The sequence below is a fragment of the Plectropomus leopardus genome, chromosome 15 (genome assembly GCF_026936395.1).
Source record: "Plectropomus leopardus strain MGB_pleo_1.0 chromosome 15, ASM2693639v1, whole genome shotgun sequence".
Lineage (NCBI taxonomy): Eukaryota > Metazoa > Chordata > Actinopteri > Perciformes > Serranidae > Plectropomus > Plectropomus leopardus.
The window spans coordinates 6,724,984-6,749,564 of NC_142190.1; the positions used below are offsets into that span (position 1 = coordinate 6,724,984).

Consider the following 24,581-nt stretch of genomic DNA (forward strand, 5'->3'; position numbering starts at 1 on the left):
AGATTATGGAAAGGGAGGAGAAAGTGGTGGAGTTGTGGAGTGAGCAAGGATCGCTGCCTAAATCTGATCAATTTAGCAGCACTTATTTTAGTGAGGTATCTTAATTTTTGAAACTGTTCGCCACTCATTTCCATGATCTCCATCAACTAAAACAGCACAGCAAACCAAAGGAGGCTAGCAGTGAGATGAAGTGACAAAAATCCAAAATATAAAGTCTGTATGTAATTACAGTTTATCTTTATGGATAATATTGATGCTGAATTAACAAGAATACTCTCAACATATGACGCCTTTTATCTTGTGATACTAGAGTTATGTGTTTTCTGCAGACACGCGAGGATTTGTTAAAATGTAGTATTTCTTAAGGGAAGTTTGGTGTAATATTTTCCACCAGGAGCAGGATGGGAAACTAGTCTTGCAAATAGTGACCTGCAAATTCCCCAGTCATTGCAATATTTGAACAAAAGTGTGTGACTAAAATCTCACATTGTCTCTAAATGTGAGAAGGTGTCAGACTTCAGCCTTTTAAAAGTATTTTCTCGTGTACATAAGCATTAGAACCACTCAAATCTACATCTTCTTAGCAAGCCTCACAAATTCCTCACATAACATGTTCTCACATTATCCGATATAATAGGCGAGTCATGTAAACAAATCAGCAGCGCAGGAAGAGCGCCTTCCTGTGACTGGAGGCTGCGATGGAGATCTACAGTACCTTGTCTTCCTTCAGCCACTTCTCCAGGAGCTGCTTCCGTCCCTGCTGGAGGACAGGCCTGCAGAGCTCGAGGGACTCAAACTTGTTGAGCTGGCCCTGGTCCAACAGGATACCGAAGTACTGCAGCAGGGGGGAGGTCTGGCCAGGCTGAGTGGGAACGCTCTGGAAGCGACGGATGGTGTCTGGTGTTCGCAGGATACCCTGAGAGGGGAAAGGTTAACTGAAGGTGAGAGGAGATCTGACCAACATATGGCACGTTTTAGAATTTTTAATGGCACTTGCAATCAAATTTTAGACTAATTTTCTAATGTGCCGAGTTGAAAAAACTGTTTGCATACACTACAAAGAGCCTTGTTGCCTTGTACTGGTTCTGCGATGATGCAAAAATTTTATTTGTTTCAGCTTGAAATAATCCCCAACTCTGGATATTTTCTGTCATTGTCTGTTGTGTCTATTCTCTTCACCCCTCTCTATTTTCTCTCTTTTCTGTCATTTTTTAATCTGCGCTATTAAATCAAGTATTCTATTTTGAGCAAGGGTGAGTCATTTTGAGGTGTTTTCTTCACGTCACATGTCCAAAGCATAAGCGCATTGTGCCACAGTAATAATCATCTGCGCAAAACACAGTGTGCTGAATATAATTATATGGATTAAACAAAACTTTAATGCAGAAAATTTGCATTGATGATTTTCAGTTTCAGCCATAAATGCAAAACAAAAAATGATTAATAAAATACTCATGTCTAAGCACTTAAGACTTTTAAAACACTGATTTAACATTTTAATGCTAATTAAGGCCTTCTTTTTTTTTAAAACTTATTTTCATATTACTGAATTCAATGCCTTTTAAGACTTTTTACAGATCCTGAGGAAACCTGTAGAAGGCAAAACGAGTTGGTAGAGTATGATGCAATTCAGTAGAAAAACCCTGCAATTAACACAACCATGTGGGTCTTGTATTACGTTTTGCTCTGACTGGGCCAGAGAGCTGTTTATTGGCCCTGATGCTGACAGGATGAGTACCTTTGGTGCATTGGCAGAAACCTTGGCAGCCTCGGAGTAGTTTCCAGCAGCAAACAGGGTGTTGAACTTGCGTGCAAAGAGCTCTTCACCACCAGCGAGGTTGTTGCGGACAGCTAAGCGGAGAGCCAGATCCGGATTCTGGAGCACGTTAGTGATGTAGGGGATGATGTTCTCCTCTTCCACACAGACTGACAGCACCTGTGTTAGAGGGAAAATAGACAATGTTGAAGTATATCGCATGTTATTTGAGGGCAGAGCAAAAAGGGATTTACTTAATCAAGTAAATCTGCAGTAAGTCAGGGCATGGGTCTTTACGAAGCATGAAGTAAAATTAAATAAAATGCTTCCTAACCCACACCCCCACAGTGTTTAGCAAGGCTCTGACTTAAAGGTAGGCTTATATGGATGGATGATTTTTCCATTTTAAGAAATCTAAACGACACTGGAGTTAAAAAACCCATTCTGTATTCACGCCGTGTGCCAGAAATTAGCTGAGTGGGCAAGCTCAGCTGAATATAACTGTGGGCAATGGCACTAAACTCCATTAAATGTTGTCTGGCCTTGGGTTGTGGCTGCTGAATGCAAATGTATTATTAGTGGGTCAGTGTAACGCATGGCTTTTGTGAGCAGTCTGGCAACAGAGACAGAAAGGAGAATGAGTTGAATGAAAAGAGCTGGGTGGAGGAAAGGGGAGGCGGGCGAAGGAGAAAGACAGCCAGTGTTGGCCCCCTCTACAAACAAGCCCAGCAGGTCAGAGCCCCGGCTTTTAACACGGGTGACTGGACCTCATTCTTCTTACCAGTGAAACAGAGTCACTTACACTAATGTGGGTGGATTAATTGGAGGCAGTTGAAATAATAAAGATGGACAGAAAAAAGGAGTAAAAATAGATATAGTGGAGATTCTACTCAGTATGAAGGTGTGGTCAGGGAGGAGGACACAGATTCACATCTTTGCTATGTACTGCACGCTGTCTTGCAATTTTCAGTCTATTCAATACACAAAAACACTCACCAGATGTCAACTAAAGGTAAAATTTTTATGTCAGTTTTCCTTATTAAACAGAGAAAGCAAACCATACACCTTCTGAATTGATCTTTCTCTCTTTAATCAACACTTAGTTTTATGCACTAATTTCTTTCAAAAGCATAGGGAAAAGGCAATGAGCAATTTGGCCCAAAACTTAGCAAAAAAATAATGTAATAAAATAAGAAAATCACCTGAAAACAAGTAAAAAAGGGTAGAAAACAAAAGAACACTAAAAATAAATTTAAAAAGTGCTGAAAAATTTACTTTGCAACTCAGTGTCACCAGTTATACAGTACAATTTTTGAGTTTTCAGACAAAAATAGACAGTAAAAATGGTCTTGCATTATTATATTGACTCTGTATGCCCTTTTAATACAGTTTCAATGTCTGTCACAGACATGAGGAAATACAAATGTATGTTTCACTTAACATTTTCTGGTTTCGGTTTCAAAATAAAAGCCCTCTGACAGTATTTCTGCCAACAGAATCCCTTCAGTCGCTGATACAGGGCATTTTACTGTGAAAGATTTGCACTGTGTTGTTGATGATGCAACAGCACGATGCATGTGAACACACACTGCTCATGCATGCAGTGTGGCCCCGGCATAACCTCCACGGCAGGTGATGCACACTGCATGCAAAACATCCTCAATACAGCCTCTCCAGTATGAAGTAAACAGAAAGCTGAGGTTCTGTATTTTTAATGCTATTTAAAATCACACCATCTGGATTTCTAAATACCCTGGTGTACTGTAATACCATGGTAACGCAATGCTTAAATAACAACAAATAGAGACATGTGTGAGAAACATGGTAGACTTAATAAATCCTTCAAAAAAGTGAGCCAATGTAACAGGCCATTTAAATGTTATGATTTGAGTCTGATGGAAAGAACAGAGACACACTTGCCAGAACAACTGAACTCAACATGAGAACACTGAGCGTCAGATGACACATGAGCAGTCGAATCAAGTGACACACACACAAACACACACAGGTAGATCCGCAGGGCATACATCACAGGTCTCTGCCATGCTCATGACGTGGAAGATAAGGTGGAGGTTGTGATTGGATGAGAGGACCAGCACTAAGAGGATTGAGGGCACCAGGCTGTGCCTCCCGCTTGACATCATGTGCTGATGGATGGTGGGCCCTTTGCTTTCTCTCACTCCTTTGCCTCTTTGTTGATTTGATGCTGCAGCTGCCATCATTGCATGTTAATGTCAGGTCTGGCACATAAACACTGCCTGGTCTGAGCATCAGAGATACTGATGCTGAGTCTCAAACACACTGACGGTTTGAGTCTAGCACAGTGATGCCGAAGTGTTGTTTTACTTTTCTTCAGACTCACTCAAGTAGCCAGTGTGGAGAGAAAAGCAAAAGGGAGAATATTGCTGTGCCAAAATCTTATACTAGTCTGCAAAACGGTCTTGTTTATTCTGGTATCGTGTTGGCTAAAATGTTGGCAACATTCTTATGTCAACAAGCAAGCATGTAAACAAAACGGGCAATATTGAGGTGAGCAAAATGATCTGGGTCGTGTCCATATCTTGTATAAAAAAAGTCAATAATGCAGTTATCATGACAGGACCATATACTGACACCGTTTTTCAAGATCTGAGCACCTGACCTTAAATTGGGGTCGTGATGGTGGTTTTTCTTACTGCAGTGACAGAACAACACACCCCTGTGGTTAACCATCGTTTAGTTCTGTCTAACCAGGGTTTATTTCCCCCTAGGGGGTTTGCTTTTACTTTGTCTATGATTACAACTTTAACCCAAGTGCTATAATACTACAACACACATATTCAGCTCCAACGTGACTTAAATTTCAAACTACCATTTATCTTGAACTTTTTCAGCAGCATAGAACCACACAGCAAGCCCTTTTTTGTGGCATTCTGCACTATTCTTTCCAGTCCGACCAGAAACAAAAATATTAGATGGATTAAAATCACTTCATCATGTGAGTCTCTTTGTTGCTTGTCGCCAAAGACAGCAGTTGATTTAAAAGAAATGGAAGGGAAAAGCTTTGTAGTAATATACTGAGAATCAGGTTACCAATAACACTGGTAGCTAAACCACTGAATTGGAGGCACTGACAGTAGTCTATTATCTCTCAGATCACTGCCTCTGTTTGTGTGTACACACACACACACATGCGCACTTCAGTGCCCCGCCATACAGCAAGATCTGTCACTGCCTCAGATCAGCTTTCCGCTCTTCACTCAATTATTCATGTGGTGTGTGGCCTGGCTGGAACATTATTCATCAGCTGGCTGGATCCAGTTCTCCTCTCTGGTTCAGAGTTACAAAAGCAGTCAGATACAACCCTCTCCCCACTCTCTGTGTGAAACACTACACCTTGGATTATTTATAATGTCTCCTGGAAAAGTCTGAGCTCGACTGGTGATGACAGACAGACAAGGAGTTGTTGTTATAAGGCCACGCAACAACTGATATTGTTATTTTGCTTGTTTACATTCATTCACCCGTGTCAGATTTGTTGTGAGGATTTGTTATAAAGAAGTGGTTCTGTTGTGGTCATGTGATAAAGTTTATAAAGAATAATATTTAGCTTCATAAGCAACATTGTACTTTGACATTAACAAGACTGAGCAGCCATGCTAAATATAAATAACATTTTTCTTGAGCACTTTGGATGAGCAGAGGTTGACCTTCTTACCTGCCCCTTCCTGTTGACCCCGATGATGCCAGCGGTGGCCTCATGTGGAGCGGTTACAAAGATGGTCTCTCCGCTGATGCGGTTCATGTAGATGCAGGTGCCGGTCTCCAAGTCATACAAGTGAATGTAGCCATATTTGGTGATGAGGAAAACCACATCTTGCTTGGAGCTTATCTGTCAAAAAACAAAGTGGAGATATTGTGTATGTAAAAAAACAAAAAAAAAAACAACAACAAAAACTCACATAAACCTGTGTAGTCCATTTTGCTTCATCAGGCGGCTGATTTAACTTTGACAGAGCAAGGGCTGTTACTTTTTATTTGAAATTTAAACATGGGAAAATAAATATTTGAACTGTAGTGCCCTGTTTGAATTCAAAGTTTACTGTCTGTGAGCACAGATAAAAAGGTTGTTTAAAGTAGCTTGCTGTGTGATCCAGCAGAAGGCATTCTTAAATTTCCCCATCAACCTGACCTAATGCATGCTTATGCTTAATAACTGGTGAGGACATCAGTGAGCTAAGCAATGCTGACTGCATGACACCAAAGCAGTGCCTGCTTGAGACTACTTCAGCTCTAGCCACACAGCAATAATACCAACAAACACATGACTATTTCACTTAACAAAAAATGACAGCTGTTATGCTATATTGGTTGAACTCAAATTCAAAGTGATGTCAATTTCAGGATTTTTTGCTTACAATAGCCTGACACCCATAAACCACTAACTGATTTATACATTTTTAAGAAAAAAAACAGGTAAAATACAAGAGGCTTTTCCTTTTAATTCGATACTCAATAGACTCGGTGAGCTTCAGTGTCGCATTTCAAAGCTATCAATTTCCAAGTCGTGAAATTTTTGTTTTGTGATGTAAATGTGTTTTCTGTTGGTTTTGCTGAGAGACAGCCCTCCAGCTGTGTTAAAATGCCCTCCCTTGAGTCTCTGGTGGTTAGCTAATGTTATGTAAAACTTGGCTTCTCTGCCCTGCTAGCTCGCGGCACAGCTCATCTGCCAGTTACTGCTGGTAATACCAGAAGGTTATCCACAATAGATTACTGCAACAATGTCATTACACACAACAGAATACCATGACTCTTCCAAAACTTTCAACATTTACTAATTCCATGACTTTTCCAGGCCTTGAAAATGTGACTGTGAAAGTCCATAACTTTTTTTTTTTAGGTTTTCCATGACTGTGAGAACCCTGCTCAAATATTAAAAATATTCTCAGGGATTAACAGGTTAACAGTTATCCATCGACATCCCTAGATCTGAAAAAGAATTGGGTCTCAGTTCAAATTCCTTGAAACCTGACATTTAAAAAAGTGACAGCCTTAATCTGACTGAGGTGGTAAATTCCATAAATGCGCTCCACACCTGCATGGCCACAGGGAAGTCATTCTGGGCCTCTGGAGGGAAGAACACATCCACTGCTTTCTTTGGAAACGGCTGGTTGCCAGTTGGTGGCGTCCCAACTTCAATGATATGCAACTGCAAAAGAGAAAAAACAGAAGTGAGAAACAGACTCCAGTTTTGCTACAATAATGACATTTAAATCTGATTCCTCCATTGTTATTAACATCGGTCACCTTTCCTCCAGCCTGCCCTCTGACCGCGAAGCAGAACAAAGTGGACTCCTCTGAATTACCCTCCATCTTGAACTGGGCAAAGCTGGCAGCGTGGCCTTCAATGGGCTGGGACACCTTTCTGTCAACAGAGTAGAGCTGCATGGCTCCAACCACCCGGTTTTGCTGAAAAGACCAAACAACAAACAGAATTATGTATAAAAAAAAACATATGTACAATAGAGTTGGGTCGATTTCTAGTTTTGCCTGTCCAGTCCTGTGTACAAGCTACCAGTTTGATTTGATTGGCCGAACCAACATTAGTCATTATGTCACATTCTAGCAATTTGAAAAGCAGCCTAAGTCCAGGCACTAAATTCAAGATATACTGCATGAGTAATAGGCAATATGACAGAGTGATGAACATAATATCCGGTTTGTAAACTTACGAATGGAGCAATTTGTGTCTTACAGGTCAGTGTGTGTAATTTATTGCTGAGCTGAGGCGGCTAGTGTCGGCAAGATTAAAGAGATCTAATTTCAGTAGAGGAGGGAGAGCGACACATGCGGTGTTTGTTTACTCTTTGGGTTGATGAGAGGAGACATGGCAGAGTTTGTGTCTTTAAAAGACTAAAACCGGTATGGCACCAGTATGACAACATTTTGAATTTAAAGCAGACGAAAAAGATGCCCTTACTGGCTGCAGGTGTTTTTGCAAGATTAACTTTTGTCGGACGCTGCGTTTCTATTTATATCTGATGCTCGCTTTGAAAGCACCACAGTGGAAGCGGACCGCCTGATTTATGACGTTTAAATGAGGAATTAATTATTCTTTTTTCGCTACAAATACCTAAACATTGTCTGGAGAAAGACTGACATGAAGCTTAAAGTTTCTGCTAAGGTAAATGATCGTGGCTAAAAACAAGCACGGTTAACGTTACTTGCGGTTGGCTATCTTGTATGTAATTTCTAGTAGACAATTCAGAAAGTAGACAATTCAGACATCTGGTAAATGATTAGGTCTCCAGTCTGACCTCGAGCACATAGCTAATAGCTACCTAGTTTGTTTACTTGAGGTAACAGAGGTGCATATTCAATAGATTCAGTGCAGACAGAGTGCTCCGGTGTTACGCAAAGCTACATGATAGTTAGACACTCGTTTTCTGTGGGACACAGTGTCATTATGTTCAATTGAGGAGTGGCTATTCAGTCATGTGGGTCACCCGGTAAAATTCAGTAAACTGGTCTGATCCGTTGTTGGCTTCACGTCAACCCGGTTTGAACATTTTCACACCAGCCCAACCTTTGTATATAACTGACTGGCTAACCACGATAAAGCTGAAGTTTATCTCTGGTTATTTATGAATTAAAACAGGTTTTCCACTGTATATTCTCTGTGATAAAGTCATGTTTAAGTCATCTGGTATTTAACTTTACTTACCTGGGCTGAGATGCCAATGAGCAGGAGCCATTTCTGCTTGGCGTCAGTGCGATAGTTGATGATCTGGCAGCCTGCCAGGCTGGAGTGGCGGTCGAAGACTTTCACAGGCTGTGAGTCACCCTCCATGCTCCAGTGGTAGACGGCAGTGTCAGTCACAAGTGCAACTGTGTTGAGGGAGATCCACTTCCAGAAGGTAACATCGTCCGTCATGGTGTGCGCCTTCATCTTGCTCTTCATCTCGATGTTGAAGATCTGAAGGGTTTTGGCGGCTAGAAAGTGGACAAGAGGGGGCAGGAACCAGGCCCCAGAGGAATATTATAGTCTCTGATAACAGTGTGTCCACACAGACAGAAAACACCAAATTTCAAAAGAGGAGATTCAAGTTTGAATTATTGGTAGTCATGACACAGAGGTCATCAAGCAACGACGTCATGACTGATAGAAAGGGGATGCCATACATGCTGTAGTCGGAAATCGTGTCAGATCTTAAGTGTAGTGAGACAACTGCTATTAAAAAAATGGAACAGGTGAATTGAGTTTTTGCTGCACAAAGTGTCAATTATGTGCACTTCAAGCAGGTATTTTTTTCTATTCTAAAATCTATTGGTAGATCATGAATTGGCAGGTAAATAAGAACACTTAACTGCAGAGTTGTCTAATGCCAGATACCATAATGACAAAATAAATAAGAATAAGGAGGAAATCTATTTTCCAAGAAATTTACTATAAACTCAAAACTTTAATTATATAATTCTGATAATTAGAAATATAGTTTTTCGGATATTTCTCCCTAGCATCTTTAAAAATAATTTTTCAAATCTACCAATTTCTTGTGGAACATTACTTTCTTTTTCCCCCATGTTTTCATAAGGAATCCAATTTTCTCATGATTCAAAGGGTTAACTAAACTGACCGCAGCTCTTTAAAGAGGTCTAATTAATATACTCAGTAGAGTAGTCATGTATTGTCATGTCCGACTACGTGGCCCACCCCATTAAATGAACAGCCTTCATTGAGAGAAACAAAGCAGACAAAGGAAAGAAGCAAGAAACAAACAACTCACAAAAAAGGCAAACACATCTGCATCTGAGTCAAATATATAACGGTGGAATACGACAGTTGGTGACAGATACAGGCACAATTAAGTGGAAAGGGCACATTTTAAGCAATTAAGAGACTTTTGGACAAGAATCAAAGGAAAGGTTTCTAATAATGATTGACGGTTGTTTGCTTACAATTGAAGTTTGTCCTGATGACAGATCATGAACTAAATGTTCAAAAAAGGTTCACTCACCTGCATTTTTTTGTTCATTAGTTCGGGTTAATTTAGTGAGCTAAAGCTTTATTAAGAAGCAGTGTGACTTCCTTGTTTGCTCATTATTTAATACTCATCAACAAAGTGAGAAAAAGCAAAGACCAATGCATTAGCACGACTGTCAAGATCATCACTAAGCCATGGGATCAGAGTACAATCAGCAGTGTGGCGAATGGATCACTTGCAGAAGCAGCCACATTTTCAAAGAGCAAGCAAAGGGATTTCTTAATTGAATTATGATCAGCTGTCGGGAGGTGTGTGTGGGCACATTATGTTCGTCCTTCAGACATGGTTAAATGAAAAGGTTAAGGCTCAATACTGTGTCACATGACAGGGTCGGCTGAGAAGCATCATTACGGGTGACTGAGCAGAGAAGACAGTGTGGGGAGAAAGAGTGGGAAGAGTTTATGCTGACCCTACGCTGCATAATGAGTGAGGAAAAAACAGGCACTACCAAATGAGCTTACCATACACTGTTGAGCTACTGTAACTGTTCTTTTTCACATAGTTATAACACATCCTCTGTAATGACATAACACATGTATGCTGTGGCTAATGAGGAATGTGCATTGCTGAATTGCTGTATTCATAGGACTCATCAGGTTTTATTTCTTTTTTTTTCCTGATGCATTTTCTTTCAATTTGTCTGTGCTTATATTACAGCAAGCATTTTCTGAGCAGTCCTAATCACAAAATAACCTAATCAACTTCAAAACAGTGCCTTCTATCTTGTACAGTACCACATGAATGTCAGTATAAATGTGATTATCAAGGTGTAAGTCGCATCAAACCAGCTTTTTTTCCAAAAATGCAAATGAAAAGCCGTACGCCTGTTTGCTGTGTAACATTTAACCAGGCTGCATGATGTGCATGGACAGAACTTTTACAACGCTCACTCCTGCTATATGTCTGCATGTCACATGTCTGTCAGCAATAAGCTAGAACTCTATAAAAGCTCAGCACACAATTTACAACTTCACATTGTACTACGTCCTCAGTAGCATCATGTCCTCACACAAACACACTGTCACACATGGTAAGTAGGGGTGGGAATCACAGAGTTACCCACGATATGTTACTAGAGCCCATTTTACACAGAGATTGCACAGTAGGGGCCCAAAAAGTCTGCCTTTGCTTTTAGATACAAAACCAAAGAACTGAATAACAGCTAAGTATGCATGTTTGTTGTTTTGTCTGTGTACTTTACTGTCATGAGACACTTCTTGCATGTTCGATTTTGTTCGTCCTAAATGTGTTAAAGTAGAAGTACGCCCTGACTTTCAACTTAGAAAAGATGATGGTATGAAAGGTTTGCACTGTCTGCTATTTTCCTCCTTTGAGTTTCTTCACTAAAAGATTGTTAACTTCCATTCACTTTATTCTTAATCACTTGATTAGCACTAATAAGAGGAGGCATTGAGCGGTGACTCTGGTAAGTCAAACCTGCATGTGTTAAAAAATATATTGTATTACTATCTCTTGATTATATAATAAAATCAAGAAAAAGTAATATGATTTCTTCCCAACATGTAGATATTTTGTCCCACCCCTACAGCAAATTTTCACCATCATCACTCCAGCATCAGTTCAACAAAAATGAAATTACCTCCCTATTGTGGTGTAAAAGTAAAATTAGCTGGCCTAATGCTGATTTTAAGTTATAAAATAATACAATCACTTTACAGAAACGTGACGGACCAAAGGGCCTTAGACCACATCTACTGTCATAGCATAAAACTGTGACCACAGGGACACAGTTTAGCCAAAAATCCTAAAACACAAGCTGTTTGGCTCACAAAGTGTTATTTAATAGTTGAGAAGGGACACGACCAAGAGCTGAACACAGACAGATGGAAACACAAGGCTGTTCGGTTCTTAAATCAGCTGGACAGCAAGTGCTCCTTAAAGGAAAACTTCACCTTCTAAATGATCATTTCTTCAATAATTCACTCTGTTACATTGAATTCGTTAAGAAAATCTGGCTTTTGCTGCCTCAATTCCAAAGTTTGTCTGTGTCATTGTGTGTGTTGTTTTTTTAAAGGCTCAGTTTGGATTCACCACAGTCACACAATAACAAAAATATACTGATTCAGTAAACCAGCAGTTCCCATGTTCACAAGGTTAAATTAATGTTTTTGCCAGGGAAGTCTGGTTTTGAAGATAGTATGGATTAAGTTTCACATGTTGTTCAGTTCCCTGTCTAAAAGGGCTGTCTGGGTAAACGACTGGATAAATAAGAATTCGTTCATGGTCTCTATGCTTAATTTGTTTACTGTATGATATAATTTCATAAATAGTCTTGAACACAGGATTTTACTCCCACAACGAAGTTGTTAAATTTCAACTCACCATCTGAAAACACATAAGAAAGCAGTAAAGAAAAAAAAGAACATAGAAAAGACAAAAACAAAAAAAGTTATGGCAATCATGAATACTGGACAAGAAGAATAAAAATGTACTGCTTTGGGAATATTTACAGGACAAACTACTTCACAGTGGAAAACTACTGCAGGAGCTGCTAGAGTCTGTAAACAGATTTTGTGTTACAGTTTACTGCTGTTAAACACCAACCCTGATGACTTCAATTTATTAAGAATTTTCTAAATTTTTGGATTCTTTTTTCATCGGACGCATACCAGAACAAAGTTTTCTTCCTGAATTCAATGTAACTTGGGGTAAGTAACAGATGGGTGGTACTTTGGGAGGTGAAGTATTCTTTTATGTCAATTTTTCACACCCTAACAAGCGAGCCTCCAAAATCTCTCCATGGTTCAGTTTTCTCTGAATCTATGTCTATCACTACTTGTGATAGAAGATTATCCGATCAAGATTATGTGAAACCAAATCAATGCAGCCATCAGATGCCATGGCACTTCCCATACAGGTTACAAGTCAGCATATTGCCTGTGCCTCTAAAAGCTGTATCAAACACTAAGTTTAAGTTCTTCAACAAGTTTGGCAGAAGTTGCTAAATAAATGAACAAATATTAAACACAGCTGGGAAACAAGTTAAACAACAGGTCTGGGGAATTACCACTTCACACGGATGGACAAGGACATGGATTTAAAATTAAATTTGAGAGGAAATGTGAATTAAAATGAAATCATTTTACCCATAGTATTACCACATGTAAAACAGGTTCTAAATCACTCGTACATGTAATAAAAATGATGGAATGCAGCAAGCTATAAGGCTGTGAAAGCTAAATCCTGTTTACGAAGAAATATTTTCAATGGCCAAAGTGTGGGAGAAGGTTATTCAGATATACTAAAATTGTGAAAAGCTAAGCCTTTTACATACAGGCTGGGAGCATCCAAAACATGATTTCAGTTGTGTTCAGTGGTACACAAAGACAGATAAAGTCAGCTGTAATCAATGCAGTCTGGATGCTTTATTCATTTACAGAAGGCAATGCTAAATGGGATAATTTCACAAATACTATCTTGAAAACAGGATTTCACTTCCACAATGAAGTAGTTAAATTTCAACTCACCGTCTGCAAACACATAAGAAAGCAGTAAAGAAAAAAAAAGAACATAGAAAAGACAAAAACAAAAACAACAAAAAAGTCAAAGCAATCATGGATGCTGAACAAAAAGAATAAAAATATGCTACTTTGGGAATATCTACAGGACAAATGTTTGGAAAAAAACATACATGTTGGCCAATAAAAACTACTTCACAGTGGAGAACTAAAGTAGCTGGATGTGTATGGACATAAATAGATGAAAATAATTCATAAATGCTCTGAGTTATTAAATAGCTAATGTTGCTATATTGAACAAACATGTCAGAACTGAATGCTAAAAATAAAGAAGTACTCTTGTAATTCCTACACTGATATAAAGAAATGTGGCCTCTTCAGTGCTAATACACTGCCTTACCTTTAAGTGCAATGACTTTGCTGGCTGGATTCATGATGGCGCTGTCAGCTGAGATGGGCCTGCGGATAGGTGTATTGGGGTCTGCCATGTCAATGATCACAACCTGAGTCTGCTCGCCAACCTTTTCCCGGATACAGATGAACTTATCCGACTCCATGGTTAGGGTGCTGAAGCCTATGTTGGCCGGATTGATCCCTAAGTTTTGGAGCTAAGAGAAAAGGAGAAATTCAAATTAATTCAAAACTTTATGAAGGACTCTGCCCATAGAAAGGTCCATAGACATTAAAACAAGAATAAAAATAAAATAAAAAAGGGACATAGAAATAAAAAAATAAAAATAAAATAAAAAACATTCCACAGTCAATCAGGCATTTACCAACAGACATGAAAAAGTTGGGGCTGCTGCTCAGCACCATTTGATTTTATTTTGATTTTACCATTTGATGGACTAGCCCTTTAATTATAATTTACAGAGAAAGTCAATGACAATATTGAGATCACTTTGTTTCTGCCTGTAAAAGAGGTAGTTCTAACTTATACTGATTTCACTGCAAACCATTGCAGTATTTCCCAAGAGATGACCGAGCAACCATGTGGCGAAATAAAGGGGGGAGACAAAAAAACTGCTTGTCAGAAGCAGGAAGTAACTTTCAGGTTGTACACATGATTTTTAACAGTCAAATTCATTAAATGCTGACTAAGGCTGCATGATAAGCAAAAAAGATAATATTGCGAATAATTTGACAGGTATGTGATTTGACAATCACATATATTGTGATTGCAATATGGGTGCCAATTTTAATGGAAATGGTAATTTTTGCATTCCAATTTCTTTTAAAAAATAAAGTAAATAAATAAACGCTGATGATGCGAATTTTGTTGGGGCTTGTGCCAAACAAGCATGTGGCCTCACATCTGGAATATGTTTTGTAGGCCAAGGTATCTCTATAGCACCACAATGCTTCATTTATAATGACATGTTTTGACACATTTGCCCTTAACCAAAAAAATGCAGCTCCCGTGATTTGGATATTGCACCTGACCACATTGCAATTTCAATAATATTTTAGTTTACTGTGCAGCCCTACTGCTGATTAAACAATAACAGTGTCCTATAAGAAGTCTTTGACTCTCTTGTCAGCTGCGCTGAACTACCACAGCCAGCTGATGAGATCACCAAGCCTGACACTGAGCAGCAGCTCTTTGCACACATGGTGCTGTGGCGTGGTCACGACGGCTGGAGAGCTCTGCTAGGTGGAGGGCTAATCCGACGCCAAGTTCTCAAAGCACAGGCCAAAGACGACACTACAGCCCTGTTACACAACACTATAGCCTCACTGCAGTCTGAACACTAGCTGCTGATCGAGGTCTGATTTCTTGCAACTTATTGCATGAGGTTAAGCTGCAAACTGTCAAGGCATAAAGAACACCCATCATGAAAATCACACGTGATTAGGGGCCCATATGCTAAGCTAAATTACATGAAATGCTAAACAAAAGTATACCACAGTTCAGCAGTGTTGCCTCAATGTGGCTGACTTCCTGGAATCCCAGTAGAACAAACAATGTGATACAGGACATGAAGAAGTTTAACCTGCATTAAGGTAAAGCCTGAGCCAGTGGGTAAAGTGCTTTGCAGCACGTCACACCAGCTAGCTCTGCAGCCCAGTTCACTGCCAAGGCTGGAACCAGCACATACTGCCTGACCCACACAAAACCTGACACAGCACTACCTACTGAGGGCAGTGCCAGAACAACTCTGGGCAGGACTGTTAAGACTCAAGCACAAACCATATATCATGGTAACAATTCTAAAATGAAACCACTGGTGATCTATCTTTTATTTTATTTTCAATTATGATTTTAACATCCCACTAGGGCTGCTCCTTGAAAGTCGGAGAATAGAATCATTAGAGACCCCTGAGTTGACGGAGATTGCTTCAAGTCGAACAGTCATTTTGTTTTTTGTTTTTTTTTTAATGCTAGTCTTTGTGCTAGTCAGTGAATTTCTAGGAACGTTTTAGTTCACAGATTTTGCTGCGGAGTGAGCACTCTTGACTTTCATGCTACTCTTTGGTACCAGCAGTTTCATATATGCAGGCAGCGGCATGGAGGGATAGAGGCTGCACTGTAAGGTGAAGGAGTGGTGAATTTACAGCTCACAGTAAGTTAATAGGTTTATATCTAGTGTCAGCAAAACATGTTGTGGCCCTTTGAAATCCGTTGTTAGCTTATTTTAAAATTACCTTAAAAATTGTAAAATAAAAAAAAAGAAAGAAAGAAAGAAAAAAATCAAAAAAAGGAAATGACACAACCTGATTTTAAATATGTAATTATGGTAGTCAGAAATAGCCTATAATTTTTACCAGCTTTAAACATGTTTTTTCTAAATCTACTAATTACTTGCAATTTGTGAAATATTTTTTACCAAGTTGCTCGTTGCCTTTTGCCCATTTTTTGAAAAAAATTGCACAAATTTGCTCAGGGCTCAAAGCTTTAAATACTTGTGAAATGCATCTGAAAGGAGCTCCAAGTTTCAAAGGGTTAAACAAACAGAACTTCCGTGTCTTCCTGCTGACAATTTGCAAAGCTGCTGTGAAGCAAATCTGAAGGAAATGAAACTACAAAAATCATGTCATATAGACCAGCGTTGTTGCAACTTCCTCTACTTTCGCAACCTTTCAGAAATTCGCAGATGTACAAATGTTGTAAAAACAATGTGTGCAAAGTTGTGCGCACAGCTACGTAGGCATAAATGTAAACTGTGATGATCGGTCAAAAGCTTTCTTTACCTGACAGATGTAATCCCAAAGTCATAACTGTTAACTGTACAATAAAAAGATATAACGATTATTTAGCTAACTGCTAACACAGAAATGCTAAATACACATTATGATAATCTGTGTTCTGTATTCTGATCACAAGAATCAGTGACATTTTACCTTCTTAACAGCCATAGAGGTTAACAAATTCTTTATTTGTGGCCTGATCATTTTAATTTTTAAATGTCAAGAGTAGTTTTATGAATACAATTTTCAAAAAAGCCTAGTGGGCTCTGCAGCCACAGCCACAATTTAGCCGTGTCTGGTGGCAAGTGTTCATTTCAAGGCTTGCTAATGATAAATTGTGGCTCCACTGTCAACAATTTGAGTCCTAATCAGCAAACAGAAACCACAGTTCCAGGAATTGCTCAACGAAATGGGAACACCTTCTATCAATGACAAGACACACCCTCCCCTCAGCCTGCCCCACCCACATTCTTTCACTGGTGTGTAACCTGGTTTCCTCTCAATGACACGGCGATAAACGACCTTACAGAACAAGTGTTGCTACCAGCCCTGAGGAAAGAACTGAAAACTGGTCTGTAGCAAGCTTTCACTGCAACGTTTCATGCTTTTTTTTATAACTGTGAAGGGTGACATCATGCAGTAACGTCACTGGAGCTTCCATGCCTCTTATCGTGGCTATTGTCCGGTACGGAAGCCTTGTTTACAAAGGCAACATTTATTTAAACACCAGACAAAGGAAAAGAGCCTGCAGAGAGAATATTATTTACACACTGCTCTCAGAAATAACATTTTCAGTTTGCTTTGTAAAAAACTGAAATCTTTCTTCTAGCGCACACTCTTCTTTTATGACAATATCTGAAGATCCCATGTAGCAGACTTGAGATCTAAGAGTGAGAATTAACCGTTTGCCTTTCTTTAAATCGTCTCTCTAATCTCCCTAAACCAGACCGAGGTGTGTTCATGTATTAAGCAGAAGAGGAGGGTTATCCTCTATCATTACACAATAGTTTTCTAGACAGATTTGTGTGCACGCTCTCGCTCTCTCACTCTACCGTCTGTCATCTATTCTGGGATCAGCAGGAAGTGCTTTCATTCACAATGAACAGCAATCATAAAACAGGAAAGAGTGGCGTGGCCTCGTCACAATGAATATGTTACCTCTGTTCCTAGGAATAAAGAACAACAAGCACAGACAGATGTTGCACTGCTGGACCACATCACAGTCTGGTCTGTCAGACTGGTTTGCTATGGAAACCCTCTAGTAAAACACTGCTGAGGCAGGCTAATGCTCCTGTGACATCAATGAGCAGGAATTTGGGTGAAAGCAGGTCAAACCAGTGGAGCTACAACCAATGTGGAAAATCATTTAGTCGTTTAGTCTATCCCGCTCTGGCCTTAGTGCCGCTGCTTTTAGCTGTTAGCACAAGCTTTCAGGGGTAGATGTAGCCCAAAACTTCTGAGTACATCGACAGCTAATAAACAACAGTGTAGCGAGTGAAGAGAACAACACAGACTGGACAGCAATTTAAAATCTCTCACACCAGTGAGCAGAAAAATTTGGATAAAATCTTGGTCACAACTTGGCAGTGATGCATACCAATCACCTCATGTGCATGAAATGGGCAACAGTTTGTGTTGTTTTGTATTTTCTCGTTGTACTGTATATAAGTACATCACAATATTTAAAATAAATAAAGTATTTATATTTATATTTTTCCCCCTAAATCTACAATTTTTCTGCAATATGAAAGACCAAAACATGCCAAGTTTTCCCTACATTTTTAGAAAATAAATAAAACCAATTCATTCAGGGTTCAAAGGTTTAAATACTTGTGAAAGCTGTCTGAATGCAGTATAATAAAAGTGATGTTGGTCCAGGTTTCAATGGATTAAACCTAGTAAAAACACTAAATAAAATAGTTTCACTTTTAAAAATGTGTGTTTTTCTGCCACCCTATAACTGGTTTGGCCTGTGATACTTCAGGTGTACTGCGTCTGGCATCCAAGGCATGTGGTGTAAAGCTTTCAAACAGAAAACAATGCAGTCAAGAGGAAGACTAACAGAATCAATTTACATGAGGACCTGAAGGCTGACATTTCAGAGACTACAGCAGATAGCCAAGTGCAATGGCAACAACAAATTGCCAGGAAGAGGCACAGTGACTCACTATTTCACTGTGCATTACTATCATTAGTCCCTTGACAAACCATTAACTCAACCTCTCTGCCTGACTCTATTCAAATGACTGTCAGAACTGCATCTTCAATGACATGACATTATAGTAGGGCATGTCCCAAATTAGTGTCTCTGCAAGGCAATATTTCAGCACAGGAGACAGCAGAGTTGCCATGCAAATAAGTAAAAGAAAGTGAACCTCACTGAAAGTTCATAGGTTAATTTGAACCATTAACAGTTTTATAGTGTCAGGAGATGAGTGCTATTTCCTGCTCACTCACTGGATGTTTTACAGCAGTTGGACCAATCAGTAAAGTTAACATGATGATCTACTACCGCTCACAGGAATGAGTTGACATACAGTGTGCCACAACCACTGATAAAGAATGTCCTAGTTGACAATTTTGTACATGCTATCAAAGTCCATATCATGAAATTAACAAAGTCAATGAGCGATAAAATCAGCAGCTGTAGCTCTGCACCACTGCTGAACATTTAAGTGGAAACAATAGCATTCACATTCTTCTTCTCCACCTAAAAAAGTACTGTGGCCAAGCACACAAACACCCCAAGCTGCACTTTTTATGTCATAGATGGACTACGTGCGATAGACCCTCACTCTGAGGGCAAAGCAGGAGTTCGGATCATAGGGCAGGACCCTTCCATGTTATCAGCTCCATTCACAGTGTAAGCAAGTGCACTGCATAGAAGAACCTCATCACATCAACTCAAGCCTAAGTCCACACATGCTTTCATCACAAAATCATAACTACATGTAAAATTAAGTAATGAAAATTTTTGTAAGGAAGTTCACGTACAAATACACGGTTCAACGTTACTGTTTTTGACCAGGCAGATTGGTCTGCTTGCCCGAAGTTGATTTTAAATTCAATTTTTAAAATGTTTTATTTATTTTAAGTGATCAAATAATAAAACTTGGAAACCTGATGTGCCTTAAAAAGAATTGACCCTCTTTTATCGGGATTGATCTCCAACTTTTTGCAAGCTGCTCCATTTGTTGCTGGAGTTTTGCTTACATTCTCTAACGCCAACCAACTAAACTCCTGTTTAGCAGATAATTAAACAGCTTGATTGTGTTTCATTTTATAAACGTTGTCTTTAAGTAGAAACGTTTTCAAATAAATGCCTGATCTATCAGCACTGATGAGAAAGCAACTAAATGGCTCATCCCTTGCTTACTTCCATTGACAGCTCTGACAGCAAACAGTCCTTTAGTTCAGAGGTCACCATGCTGCCTCACAGGGAAGTCAAACCTAGTAAATTCCCATTAAACGCCATAAAATTGAGCTGATGGCTGCTTCTGAATCCTACAGAGATAGGGAATTAGCCAGCAGGTTTTAACTATTCCTAACAACCCTAGGGGAGTCCCATCTGTTGGTTTAACCTGTATGCTCTTCCTTCAAAGGAAAGCAGCATCTTGCTCAGCAGAAAAAAAGCCCTGTGTATGTCCCGCACATGTAAAGTTCAAGGCAGGGCAGGGAAGGATGTGCTATGTAATGTGCTGAGGCTTGCAGCACTTCACTGCAGAGCTCCACAACAGGAAACCAGGGACCCATTGTCTACCAGGACTGAAACAACAGGCCTGCCCAGTGCTGCCTCCTCCACCACCATGTGACACTGGTGGGGAACATGTGACCAGCCCAGGGGTGAGGACCAAGAGGGCTGCCTTTACTTTTAGATAAAAAGAAGGGGGAGACGAGAAAGGAATGCATGCATTTCTGGAGATCATCCATCTCCACTTCGGGCCAGTTCTGCTGAGGTGGTTTTTGGGACTGCAGTTTCCTTTTTTCTCACAAATGCAAGCTTTATCTTACATTTAGACAGAGCTGCAGAATGTCAAGTGCACAGCAGATCTGTATCCTCACAGGCCTGTCACGAGATATCAGCTGGTCAGTTACTGGCTCAGTTCAAAGTGCAACATGCAAACCTTGTAAGGTGAATATTTTAACGAGCATGGCACCATAAACTAATGCCATTCCCAACAAGCAAAAAGTAGGCATGTAATGATGTGGGTATTTACCACAAACAAATTTCATTTACTATCAAACACCAATGAAAATTGGAATTACATGCATTTGTTGTCAGTACTGCCAGATCTCAAGTCCCATGTTTTTATAGTATTCATGGAACCGAATCCTTTCTCAGACCACAAACATTTAACGTAACTACCAATTACACTAGTTCTTCTTTATGGGAAAATTTGTCAAGTTTGCACATGCTTGCATTAGATAATACAACAATAGTGCTGCAAAATCATACCAGTCTGAGTCTTATTTATTTATTTGGTTATAACATTATTTGATTCACAAAATTAATTGCTGGAATCTGAGGATACTGTGTCAGATAAGTAACTTCTAATAGGTGTTTACGATGAAAAGAAAGTGAAGTTCAGCATTCACTATGGATAGCACAATTATTTTAATGTTTTCCATTGTTTCCTTCCCCAAAAAGTTCTGACAACTCCTGGTTTGTCTACAACCAGTCTAATTATCTGCTTATGTGGCTAACTTTGTTTTGATGAGATGTGTTACAATAACATGTCATTATGGACATATATGTGAAATACTGTAGTGAAATGTCACGCTGTTTGATGAGCTTTTCCCTCCATAAATCATCCACAGTAACACTGGAGAGGAAGCCCTGCTTACTAAATACTCTATGGAAGCTTTTGTCAATAAAGGAATAGGCACCGTGTTGTCATTGAATAAACAGGATCAAGAGCCATTTTTAATTATTACACACAGCTCACTCCCAGGCAGGGATGGGTATCGAGAACCGGTCTTGATCAGAAGTGTTACACTGGGCAGTAGGAGCTACTATTGTAACAGTCATTCATTTAACGTTAAATACGGTTTGCCAGGATAAGTGTACAAAGCGGAGCGCAAGACGAACTGAGTGCATATACTATGTTCTGTGGGGAAAGATGTGAAGTGCATTTTACTTGACATGGCAATTAAGGTTCTTAACTAGAGTCTGCACTACACTATATAAATGGATGATATATAAAAATGCAAGCTATGCAAGTTGACCGGATGACAGAGGACACACAATTGCAAAGTTTAGGGGAGAGGGAGGGAGGAAGACAGAGGGAGCGAGCACAGACCAAGGCAAATGTGAGCTTTTAATCTGTGATAGGCGACGTACAGCTGAGTCTGTATTAGCTCCCTGCAATAGGTCCAGAAAAATTTAAATCCTGCAGAAAATGTCAATTATGCACATAAGCTCCATTAAAAAAAAGAGAAAAAAAAGGTTTTAACAAATGATTAGCATTACTTCAATTTGGACATATTTGACTATTTTAAAAGTTCATCTCAATGTTGCAACAGACAATAAAGAAGTAAGATACAGTATCTTGATATGAGTTTTATTACAATTTCACCACATTTCAGTGAAATGGACAATAAACTTATCCCCAAGCACTTGATACTTCTCTTTGGTTATTAGAGCTGCATCGACTAGTCAATTCATCGATCAGTCAGTTAAGAAAATTAATTGGCAACTATTTTGAAAATGGATTAATTATTTCAATGCCATTTTCAAGGAAAAACATTTGCTGTGTCAAGCTTCTTAAATGTGAGAATTTGCTGCTTTTCTTTGTCATTTATGATGGTAAATGAAGAGTCTTTTGGTTTTTGGCCTGTTGATTGGACAAAAGAAGCATACTGAAGATGTGACTTTGGATTCTTGATACTGTGATGAGCATTTCCCACATATTGTTTAACATTTTTAATAAACTAAATGATTAACTGATTAATTAATTATCAACTGGAGCATTAGTTGATAATGAAAACAATTGCTAGTTTTGTTTTATTTGTTTTCTAGTTTCATTTTATTACTAAAATTTAAACTTAAAACCCTTTTTTTAATGAAATTAAAAACAGATGGAGAGTTAAGTTTTAAATGAAAGAGATCAAGTTTGTGTAAAAAGTCTCTCTTTCGAAAATAGCTTGAATAAAGGTGAAATTCTCCATCCATGTGCTTTTTTTTCTTTTAATACTGTAGATAAGCAAACGTATGTGATATAATTGTAAATTTTCTTACCATGGTAAACTGGCATACCGCTGACATACAAAGTTGGACAGCTTCAGAGGAGATATGCTGATACTACTGAACATAGACCTTTTAAAACCACAACATCTGCTAGCAGCTTAAACTATATACAAAATTTAGGTTTTTTAGTTGTTATACAAGACTTGGTGCAAATAAGAGATTTAATTAAATCCCCATCACACAAGACAAAACTAAGACCTAAAAATCTAGTTTGTAAAATGATAATGCAACTGTAATAAATTGATCGCATCAGTCTATTGGAGAAAATCCTCTAAAGGAGATGGGTCTAAAATTAATGAATTACATAGCTTTAAAAATTACATAGCTTTCAGGGCAAACTGACAGTAGTGGCCCTGTTGATCTCTTGTTTGCAAAGCAAAACTCAAAATCAAAGTAATTAATGAGCTTCAATTTACAGTATAGGTGGTAAAGCAAACCTGGCTGGTTGAAAAAAAAAAACCCTGCTTAGCTGAGCATGCATACTCAATCGCTGTGTGAAAAATTATGACAGCACCAAAGCAGCCATAAACTAATGTCAGGTTGGTCTCTCCAGGATTTTGTGACTTTTTTTGTGGTTTCCTTGTGGTGAAGAGCAATGCCAGCATCATGTAGTATCTGACTTAGAATAGTGACTGTTTACCCTGACACAGATTTTCGGTCATATCATCCAGCTCTAACATGCATGATCTGCTCAAGTGATGTATGCTGTGAAACATGCATGAAACAGCATATGCAGGTCATGCATTAGTGATAGTTGCCGGAGATCCCTTGGAAGTTGATTAGTTACACAAAATGACCTTGTGACGTGCAAATAACACAAATCAGGGAAAGCACACAGTTCATATCACAGAGAACTATAGTGCACTTACAGTGCATTAAGTAATTTGAATAAAATGGAAGAAAATATGCAAAAAATGTACATAAAAGTTAGACATGAGTATGAATAACAAGAAGCTATTAGAAGTTTCATGTGAAATACACTGATTACTTGAATGAAATTTAAATACTTAAGTTACAAGTGTAATTTCACTAAAAGGGTGAAGTGTGGGGACATGATTGTGCATGCCTCTCCCTCGGTTGAAGATTAAATATTAGTTCACTTTTAGTTCACAGTACCCACAGTAATTCAGCACTTCTGTATTGCTGTATTACTCCCACTCCTGCAATCAAGAGTTAACAAAGGAGTCAAAAATCTGTCCATAATCATTTCATTGTAACTGTATGCACAAAAGACCTTTGCATAGCTGAAGCTCGGCCTCCATATAATCTCTAGTGATAGGCCTACATATTAACTCATCAACTGCTGAAACTAAGATGGCCTTGACACCAAGAGATGTGACTTATGAGAATTTTTACATGTTTCTTTTGTTTTAACATCATTGAAAGCAAACAAAAATGATATAATATGAGGACAGCATGCACCTGCTGTGAGAAAGAACAGCTCAACCTTACTATTCTTGCAAGATTTGTAATAAAAGTGACAGTTTTGTGGTGTCAGGAAACAATAAGACCAGGAGGCCTGTGTTCAAACATTCACTCTGCTGAGCTGTCCTTGAACATGATTCTTAAAGCCACAATCTACTCCTACCATACCGACCATGACCTCTGACCTCACATCAGTATCAGTGTAAAAACACACTTATAATTAGTGAGTGTTGCACATGGACAGAGCCGCTTGGAAATTAAGGAAAACTATGCAAGACAACCAGGATCACAAGTAAATTGTCGATAACAGTCATCAGTCTCATGAGCCTGTGAGGCCCAAAGCAGATTACAGATTAGGCTAGAAAACAAATAAAAAGATTAAATAAACAAATTATTTTCCTGAAGCTGAGAGGTAGAGAGATCACATTTCTCATTTGAGGCTTGGCTGAAACACCCAAAGT

The 24,581-nt window shown here is 38.9% G+C and overlaps 1 protein-coding gene across 1 annotated transcript in view; it reads right to left on the reverse strand.

Moving 5' to 3' along the window:
• Positions 1 to 24,581, reverse strand: part of cltca (clathrin, heavy chain a (Hc)) — a 48,056-nt gene that overhangs the window by 20,927 nt on the left and 2,548 nt on the right. Inside the window, exons 2-8 of the mRNA XM_042499164.2 lie at positions 13,660 to 13,867; positions 8,460 to 8,728; positions 7,043 to 7,204; positions 6,831 to 6,944; positions 5,454 to 5,627; positions 1,739 to 1,936; positions 716 to 916 (exon numbers count right to left, since the gene is read on the reverse strand). Coding sequence (XP_042355098.1) covers positions 716 to 916; positions 1,739 to 1,936; positions 5,454 to 5,627; positions 6,831 to 6,944; positions 7,043 to 7,204; positions 8,460 to 8,728; positions 13,660 to 13,867 — 1,326 coding nt within the window. The remainder of the gene's footprint in view (positions 1 to 715; positions 917 to 1,738; positions 1,937 to 5,453; positions 5,628 to 6,830; positions 6,945 to 7,042; positions 7,205 to 8,459; positions 8,729 to 13,659; positions 13,868 to 24,581) is intronic.